Genomic DNA, 10359 nt, shown 5'->3' on the forward strand with positions numbered 1-10359 from the left:
AATCTTAAGTCTTATTACATACAGCAGGGAAGAACTATTATGAGCAACATCAACTTACCAACATTACGACCAGGAATACAACTTTCCCGAAGAGGATCCTCTGTTTGGCCTACCACCCAGGACAATGGATAGGATCCTAGTAGCTGACCCAAAACAACGGCGCCGCAGAAGGGGCAGACGGAGTGGCCGTCTGGTCAGGCTCCGTAGACGTGCACGTCGCTCACGAGTATACTACTCGCCAATGTCCAGTCTTTTGATAGCAAGGTAGATGAAATTCGAGCAAGGGTTGCCTTCCAGAGAGACATCAGAGATTGTAATATTCTCTGTTTCACGTAAACTTGGCTCACTCGAGATACGTTAGAGTCGGAAGAGCCACCCGGTTCCTACACGCATCGCGCCAACAGAAACAAACATCTCTCTGGTAAGAAGAAGGGCGTGGGTGTATGCTTTATGATTAACGATCTGTGGTGTAATGATAACATACAGGAACTCAAGTCCTTTTGTTCACCTGACCTAGAGGTCCTTACAATCAAATGCCGACCAAATTATCTCCCAAGAGAATCCTCTTCAATTATAGTCACAGCCGTGTATATCCCCCCCATGCAGATACCTTGACGGTCCTCAAGGAACTTCACTGGACTCTATGTAAACTGGAAACCACATATCCTGAGACTGCATTTATTGTAGCTGGGGATTTTAACAAAGCTAAATCTGAAAAAAAGGCTCCCTAAATTTTATCAGCATATCAAATGCGTGACTCAAGCTGTCAGCATTCTGGATCATTGTTACTCTAACTTCCGCGACGCATACAAAGCCCTCCCTCGCCCTCCTTTCGGGAAAATATAACCACGATTCCATTTTGTTACTCCCAGCCTATAGACAGAAACTAAAACAGGAAACGCCCGTGCTCAGGTCTGTTCAACGCTGGTCCGACCAATCGGAATCTACGCTTCAAGATTGCTTCGATCACGTGGACTGGGATGTTCCGGATAGCGTTGAACAACAACATTCATGTATACGCTGACTCGGTGAGCGAGTTTATTAGCAAGTATTAAAACCTTCCCAACCAGAAACCGTGGATTGATGGCAGCATTCGGGATAAAACTGAAAGCGCAAACCATTGCTTTTAATCATGGCAAGGCGACCGGAAACATGACCGAATACAAACAGTGTAGCTAATCCCTCCGCAAGGCAATCGAACAAGCTAAGCATCAGTATAGAGATAAAGTAGAGTTGCAATTCAACGGCTCAAACACAAGACGTATGTGGCAGGGTCTACAGGAAATCAGACTACAAAAAGAAAACCAGCCCCGTTGCAGACACCGAGATCTTGCTCACAGACAAATTAAACAGCTTCTTTGCTCGCTTTGAGGACAATACAGTGCCACTGATACGGCCCGCAAACCAAAACCTGTGGGCTCTCCTTCACTGTGGCCAACGTGAGTAAAACATTTAAATGTGTTAAACCTCACAAGGCTGCCGACCCAGGGGCATCCCTAGCCACGTCCTCAGAGCATGTGCAGACCAGCTGGCTGGCTGATGTTTACGGACATATTCAATCAATCCCTATCCCAGTCTGCTGTGCCCACATACTTCAAGAGGGCCACCATTGTTCTTGTTCCCAAGAACTAAAGTAACGGAGCTAAACGACTAGCGCCCTGTAGCACTCACTTCTGTCATCATGAAGTGCTTTGAGAGACTAGTCAAGGACCATAACACCTCCACCCTACTTGATACCCTAGACCCACACCAATTTGCTTACCGCCCCAATAGGTCCACAGACGATGCAATCACAATCACACTGCCCTAACCCATCTGGACAAGAGGAATACCTACGTAAGAATGCTGGTAATTGACTACAGCTCAGCATTTAACAACATAGTACCCTTCAAACACGTAATTAAGCTCAAGAGCCTGGGTCTCGACTAGAGGTCAACCGATTATGATTTTTCAACGCCAATACCGATTATTGGAGGACCAATAAAAGCAGATGCCGATTTAAAAATATTTATTTATTTGTAATAATGACAATTACAACAATACTGAATGAACACTTATTTAACTTAATATAATACATCAATAAAATCAATTTAGCCTCAAATAATGAAACATGTTCAATTTGGTTTAAATAATGCAAAAACAAAGTGTTGGAGAAGAAAGTAAAAGTGCAATATATGCCATGTAAGAAAGCTAACGTTTAAGTTCCTTGCTCAGAACATGAGAACATATGAAAGCTGGTGGTTCCTTTTAACACGAGTCTTCAATAATCGCAGGTAAGAAGTTTTAGGTTGTAGTTATTATAGGACTATTTCACTCTATACGTTTTGTATTTCATATACCTTGGACTATTGGATGTTCTTATAGGCACTTTAGTATTGCCAGTGTAACAGTATAGCTTCCATCCCTCTCCTCTCTCCTACCTGGGCTCGAACCAGGAACACAACGACAACAGCCACCCTCGAAGCAGCGTTACCAATGCAGAGCAAGGGGAACAACTACTCCAAGTCTCAGAGCGAGTGACATTTGAAACGCTATTAGCACGCACCCCACTAACTAGCTAGCCATTTCACATCGGTTACACTAGCCTAATCTCGGAAGTTGATAGGCTTGAATTCATAAACAGCAGAGCTGCTGGCAAAACGCAGGAAAGTGCTGTTTGAATGAATGCTTACGAGCCTGCTGCTGCCTACCATCGCTCAGTCAGACTGCTCTATCAAATATCAAATCATAGTCATAATTATAACATAACACACAGAAATACGAGCCTTAGGTCATTAATATGGTCAAATCCGGAAACTATCATCTTGAAAACAAGACGTTTATTCTTTCAGTGAAATACGGAACCGTTCCGTATTTTATCTAACGGTTGGCATCCATAAGTCTAAATATTCCTGTTACATTGCACAACCTTCAATGTTATGTCATAATTACGTAAAGTTCTGGCAAATTAGGCGGCCCAAACTGTTGCATATACCCTGACACTGTGTGCAATGAACGCAAGAGAAGTGACACAATTTCACCTGGTTAATATTGCCTGCTAACCTGGATTTATTTTAGCTAAATATGCAGGTTTAAAAATATATATACTTCTGTGTATTGATTTTAAGAAAGGCATTGATGTTTATGGTTAGGTACACGTTGGAGCAACGACAGTCCTTTTCGCGAATGCGCACTGCATCAATTATATACAACGCAGGACACGCTAGATAAACTAGTAATATCATCAACCATGTGTTATAACTAGTGATTATGATTGATTGATTGTTTTTTATAAGGTAAGTTTCATGCTAGCTAGCAACTTACCTTGGCTTCTTATTGCATTCGCGTAACAGGCGGGCTCCTCGTGAGGCAGGTGGTTAGAGCGTTGGACTAATTAACCGTAAGGTTGCAAGATTGAATCCCTGAGCTGACAAGGTAAAAATCTGTCGTTCTGCCCCTGAACAAGGCAGTTAACCCATCGTTCCTAGGCCGTCATTGAAAATAAGAATGTGTTCTTAACTGACTTGCGTAGTTAAATAAAGGCGGAACTTCTTTTAAAGAATAATAATTCGGCAAAATCTTCGTCCAATTATTGATTTCCGATTGTTATGAAAACTTGAAAATCGGCCCTAATGAATCGGCCATTCCGATGAATCGGTAGACCTCTAATATATATACCCTGATGAGTCTTCTGCTAGATTTGTACATTTGTTACATTGGAGCAGCGCACGAAGCGAGCAATGTTGATACATTGTATCATTTCATCCCCTGAAACCAATAGCACAGACCAATCAGTGTACCCTTTGCAAGTTCACTGTCATGCAGCCTTAGTGTCAGAGGGAAAATGGAGCACCGCTTCGCGACAGGCATGCTTGCTGCTTTACAGCAAAGATAACATTGTTTCTAGCCTAAACGTTTTTTGTTTATCCTATTTTACAAGAAATGCCTTTATCGAGATTCGCACAAATTTTATATAATTTCACAAACCATGTTGCAGGCCGTTTTAAATTCATCCTGGGGTTCTAGATAACAACCTGGTTATTTTGACAGTAGGTTTATTTGATTGGCACAGGAAAGTGTCTGCTACTCATGAGATTCAAAAAGGGAACATTCATTTAGGCCTAATGTAAGCCTAAACTATATAAAAAAATCTCTTCATAATTTTTGGGTGCTTAACCTTTTTAAAAGTTAGGAGCAGTGTGTGTTTGTGTGTGTGTGTGTGTGTAACGGTTTCATGCAGCATTTACCCCTTACATGAAGACCAGACAGGTCGCGTGCGCGAGCATTGCAAAAGACTAACTGTTTTGCCGGTTGTCGTGGTAATACTATGAAAGTGTAGATGCCAATCACCATATAAGTTCAAAGATGAAAAAGCCTGGAAGGAGGAGAGATGACTACAAACGATTCGGTTGACCGTTTTGTGTGGATAATTGTCGGAGTAGAAGACCTTGTGCATATCAGGTAAAATAACAACTCAATGTTTATATCCCAGGACAAATTAGCTAGCAACAGCAAGCTAGCTAAATAGGACAAATTAGCTAGCAAGTGCAAGCTAACTAGCTAAATTGCCATACATGTTTAATGCTTTTCAACCTGTCCCCAAATTAATGTCATTGGTTCAGAGTTTGTTTTGATATTTTAACCTGCGTGTCGTGATCGCGTTTGGTGTAGGGGGACAAAATTAACTTATGCACGATGGCGCACGCGCGCAGCCGGTTTGAGTTCCGTGTTACTGACACAATGACATGCAAATCAACATTCATGTATATCACAGGAGGTTGGTGGCACCTTAATTGGGGAGGACGGGCTCGTGGTAATGGCTGGAGCAGAATATGTGGAACGTTATCCAAAAGTTATGTGTTTGATGTAGGGAGGCAAATTGTTAGTCAGTTTTACTGCTGACTAATTGACGCTCATCAACAAAACGTCAAAAGAATTATAATACTAACAGTAAAATGACGTGACCAACAGAAAATACGTTCAGAGATCTGTATATAATGACAAGATGCTTTGGACAAAGATAAGCCCATAGAAACGCATTGGACTTATTTTGGACAGATTTTGGGAGAGACAAACCTCTCGCTTCGTCTCTTCCTCTCAAAAGGCTATAATTGAACATGTAACTCGTGTAATGAAGCAGCTAATTAAATGTGATTTTCAAACATTTGCCCAAATGCAATTTGCAGAAAAAACAGTTCTAAACTGAGCACCTAATGCGAGCAGTTCCATGTAACACTGTTCAAAACTTACGAGAGGGGCAAATGAGAGTCACGCTTTACTAGTGTACTATGAAAAATAAAAATAGCTCCTTATTAATTCTGGCCACCAAAGTTAACATGAGATTGCATTTAGAATTATTTGTTGCGCAATGACGGTTTACAAAAGCAGGTTTCACTCCAGTAGACTACAGGCTTTTTGAGGAGCTACTCTTGCGCTGTCTGACAGGTGGTAGACTACACCGCGCCTCAAACTAGGCTCTGTATGCTGTGCGCGTTTGATAAATAAAATGTATGACAACTAAATAAAAACAGACACGCGCCATTTTAATTCCACAAAATTATGCAAATTAACCTTTGGACCAATAAGCATGACCGGTCAAATGTATTTTCGGTGGCTAACAGATTAACGGTTAACCGTTAACATCCCTAGTTTAATTATTATGAGCCTCTACTGATGTACATTACTTCCATTCCTCCAGCCAAATAACAGGTAGACTAGGCCTTGGCAAATAGAATGACTGACTGCTTTTCTCCTATGCAGTATTCTATTATATGCGGATCAGTGGAGAGTTAATGTGTTGTATTGAGTAAAAGTCTGAATTTCAGTGACAGGTTTTTGGAGAATGTTTACAAAACGCGAACAAGCATCCAGGCTGACGGGGCCAACAGGATGATAGGCCACAATTTTTCACCATGGTATTGCAATAATAAATCGGTATTGTGATACTTGGCCTGGTATCGTATAATTTGTAAAATGTTGGTATCGTGATAAGCCTAGTGTGACCACTATTTTCCTCATGCAGTGCAACATCTCCTTCGCATAGAGTTGATCAGGATATTGGTTGTGGAGTGTTGTTCCACTCTTCAATGGCTGTGCAAAGTTGTTGGATATTGGCAGGAACTGGAACAAACTGCTGTACACGTCGATCCAGAGCATCCCAAACATGCTCAATGGGTGAGATGTCTGTTGAGTATGCAGGCCATGGAAGAACTGGAATATTTTCAGCTTCCAGGAATTGTGTACAGATACTTGCGACATTAGCGTGCTAAAACATGAGGTGATGGCAACGGATTAATGGCACGACAATAGGCTTCAGGATCGTCACAGTATCTCTGTGCATTGAAATTGCCATCGATAAAATTCAATTGTGTTTGTTGTCCGTAGCTTCTGCCTGCCCATGCCATTGCCCCATGGTGGGGTTGTCTGTTCACAATGTTGACATCAGCAAACCACTCGCCCACACAACGCCATACATGCCGTCTGCCCAGTACAGTTGAAACCAGGATTCATCTGTGCAGACAACACTTCTCCAGCATGCCAGTGGCCATCGAAGGTGAGCATTTGTCCACTGAAGTCGGTTACAGCGCCAAAATGCAGTCAGGTCAAGTCCCTGGTGAAGACTACGAGCTGAGATGAGCTTCCTGAGACGGTTTCTGACAGTTTGTGCAGAAATTCTACAGTTGTGATTAACCACATTTTCATCAGCTGTCTGGGTGGCTTGTCTCAGACGATCCCGCAGGTAAAGAGGCTGATCGTGGAGGTCCTGGGCTGTTGTGGTTTCACATGGTCTGCGAATGTGAGGCTGTTTGGACGTAATGCAAAATTCTCTAAAACAACCTTGGAGGCGGCTTATGGTAAAGAAATTAACATTCAATTATCTGGCAACAGCTCTGGTGGACACTCCTGAAGTCAGCATGCCAATTGCACACTTCCTCAAAACATCTATGGCATTGTGTTGTGTGACAAAACTGCACATTTTAAGAGTGGCCTTTTATTGTCCCCAGCACAATGTGCATCTGTGTAACGATCATGCTGTTTAATCAGCTTCTTGATATGCCATACCTGTCAGGTGGATGGTTGATCTTGGCATGTAAGTAAAATTGTGCACAACATTTTAGATGAATAAGCTTTTAGTGCATATGGAACATTTCTGGGATATTTTATTTCAGCCCATGAAACAAACACTTTACATGTTGCTTTTATATATTTTTGTTCTGTGTAGTAAGATTAGATTTTAGTGATGCACGGACAGGAAATTTTGGGCCGATACCGATATCCCATATTTTCCTTGCCAAAAAAACTGATACAGACAACAGATATTTAAAATTTTATCAGCCTTTTTAAGCATTCTAGTACAGTTAAATAGTTGGAACACACACACTGACCAAAAAGTTATTTTGTTGGCATTTACGTATGTCCCCATTACCAGTAAAACATAATCAAAACCTATTTCTTTCACTTACTTGCTGTGCTGTTGTTCAGTCGTTTCATTCTCAACCAGGATTCCATCATATATGTCAAGCAGTGAAGTTTCAGCTGTCTGGCCTCTTCTGACGTGGGTCCTCTTCCTCGGTGCGCACTGTCACTGTGACCGTTTCCATCTTGTCCAGCTGTGTCTAACATTTCACGTAAACCCTATTTCTTGTCTGCATCGAAGTAGCGGCCCTTGTACCTAGCATCGAGCATGGTGGCGACACAGTAAAGAGGCTCTGAGAGAATGCCTCCGAATCGCTTGTTCACAGCCTCTAGTAGGGTACTTTTGCAAGTATTAATCCCACGGTCTGTGTCTGCAGTTTTGTTGAGCAGGATTTTCAATGCCATGACAAAGGGTATCGCGTCTGCTGCAGACCCAGTTGATGAGCTTATTTCTCGAGTCAGTTGTTTGAACGGAGCTAGGATTGTGTTTATGTTTCAAACATTTTCTCAAATGCCATTGAAAGGGCAGCAGCGGTATGAGAACCAGCACATTCTTGAGCATGTAATACGGCTTTCCTCAGTACGAAATCCTCTTAGACCCACTGTGCTGTCATACTCTGCATGCTCATGGGGCTGACATCACTGGTCCAAATGTCACTCATGAAGCCCATAGCAAGTAGCTCATGGATGTGCGTTTCAACAATACTGTAATTCCGGTAGGGCAACATCTGAAAAATAGCACCTACTTGGAAGTGTGTACCGGGGCTCGAGATGCTCAACCAGTCAGCGTAAGCCAACATCCTCCACGACAGAGAACGTTTGATTGGCAAGGGCAATGAATTCCATTATCTTGGCGTTAATAGATTTCGGCTTGGAGTTGAATCGCAGATAATTTTTTTACTAGTTCAATTGACTGTTCGACTTGAACTTCTGTAGTTGTTGGAAGTATGCTCTTAGTTTTTTTCTGCTTTTGTTCTAAGTAGTCGCTGAACTTCTGGGGGTGATGCACTTATAAATGAGTAATCAGGTTTGTGGTATTTAAAGATTTCACTTTCTCCCCTCGGGAAATAATAGCAGCACAAACGTTGCATATGGCCTTTTTGTTATCTTCCTTTGAAACTTCAAAATAGATCCACACAGCAGACATTGTGGGATAGGTTAAGAATGTGGTGTTGCACGTGTAGCGCTGTATTTTTTGTGGAGTCATTACGTCATCTATCTACATTTAAAGGTATGCACATAAGCTTTGACATTGGTTTTGCACATCGGCGTTAAACTAGACATTGGGCCGATGCCGATATTTTTACCTACGATTCCGACATTCTTACCGATATTTTGTGCATCCCTATTGTATTTCTTGCGTTTACAGCCACGGTGATGCACTGCACGGACGGAGCGAAAATCACAGAATATGTGTTAGTTGCAGCAGCAGAGAAATATGAGTGTGAGCGTTTAGTGGGACTGGTGCAGGATCCTTTAGGGCCAAGTATTGGAATGGGATAGTGTATAGGCGCAGGGCAAGATGGTGCAATTTAAGTTTCCCCTTTATTTTTGTGTTTGTCACAATGTGGCATGCACATTCCGAACTGAGAAAGGCAGCAGTACGTCAAAAAGCGTCTAGTCTGCCGGAAATTCACATGAAGAATTAATTAATTCAGATACTCGTTACAAAACTATATAGCTAACGTTAACTTAGTTGGCTAACGTACGCGAGCTAACATCGTTAGCTAGCTATTTTTCGTTGGTTACTATTAGTCGACCTGGCTTGCTAACGTTAGTTTGTCGACAGATGTTCGTTAACTTAGTCTTAATGCGTACTTACAGGCCAGACTAACACCGAAGTAGCACGCGGAAGAACCAGTCTATACAGTCAACGGGTGGATTGCAGTAACTTTAGCTAACTAGGTTGCAACATTACGATTACATTAGTTTCATGGGGGCCTGCCCTTGGGAGATTCGAGGAGGAGGGCGTGCTAATTTAGCCCAGGGCCCAAACTCACCATGCCGCCTTGATCCTTGTCGGTTTTCGATGTTATCTTCCCTTGTTCACGTTTGTCCAATGCTGTCTTGACCCTCTCCTTCTGCTGCTGCGGCGACGACGGGCAATGCTCCGAACTCATCGGCCGCCCCCGACTAGCCACTCTCCCCCGTCCCCCACTCCGACTAAACCTTACCACGTAAAACAAAGCTCACGCTATTCAACTTGGTTTGATGTATAACTAAGTGCAATCAATGGAGCAATTGTCACAATAAAAAGGAAATAGAATAGCCAATCGTGTAGTATCTTAATTTTCGATTACAAACAAAATCGTTGGCATAGCCGCACGACGAAGCTTATGCTAGGCGCCACACTCCCGTCATACAACGCGACCAGGAGTGTATTCATTAGTCGGATTATGTTACAAAACGTTTTGCATCGAAAACAAGAGTTTCTATTTCAACAATTCCAGGTAGGTCCCACCACGTTTAGTTCCGTTAGGTTTGTTACCGTTTACTTGAGGAACCAATCGTTTTTCAACGAAATTGGACGAATGAATACACCCCTGTTACTTTCTCCCTCCCTGGTAACAGTGCTACAGTCCCGGCGCCGCATAGCAACGAGAGTGGCACTCTTTCCGCATAGCGACAGCGCGAGCAGAAAAACAAATGTATGGAATGTTTTTTTTTTTTATATATATATGGATGTTTCAAAACAGCAGTCAATTTGGCTAGGGAAAAAACAAGAAAATTCTTCCAGATAGTCTGTTTACAAACTTAAATTATCATATGTGGCTGTGTTCTACAATATTTAATTTAGTATTTTCCTTGAAATAATCACTGATCTGGCATAAGTGACAGTGACAAGTGGAAACACTGCTTTCGGTGATTTCTTTAAGGAAGGGAAATAACAATTTTGTATACAAACACATATATAATTATACACATCATTGGGAAAGAATGATTCATATATTAAACAGGGACGAT

The 10359-nt window shown here is 42.1% G+C and overlaps 1 protein-coding gene across 3 annotated transcripts in view; it reads right to left on the reverse strand.

The window, feature by feature from the left end:
* Positions 1-9987, reverse strand: part of LOC129815455 (la-related protein 4-like) — a 34793-nt gene extending 24806 nt beyond the window's left edge. For 2 of the 3 annotated variants that reach the window (XM_055869321.1, XM_055869319.1), the window contains exon 1: positions 9396-9987. In XM_055869321.1, the coding sequence (XP_055725296.1) occupies positions 9396-9515 (120 nt within the window). In that variant the 5' untranslated portion in view covers positions 9516-9987. The remainder of the gene's footprint in view (positions 1-9395) is intronic. The other variant, XM_055869320.1, reaches the window with a different exon arrangement.
* Between the last annotated feature and the right edge of the window lie 372 nt (positions 9988-10359).

This window comes from Salvelinus fontinalis, chromosome 18 (assembly GCF_029448725.1).
Source record: "Salvelinus fontinalis isolate EN_2023a chromosome 18, ASM2944872v1, whole genome shotgun sequence".
NCBI classification, from domain to species: domain Eukaryota; kingdom Metazoa; phylum Chordata; class Actinopteri; order Salmoniformes; family Salmonidae; genus Salvelinus; species Salvelinus fontinalis.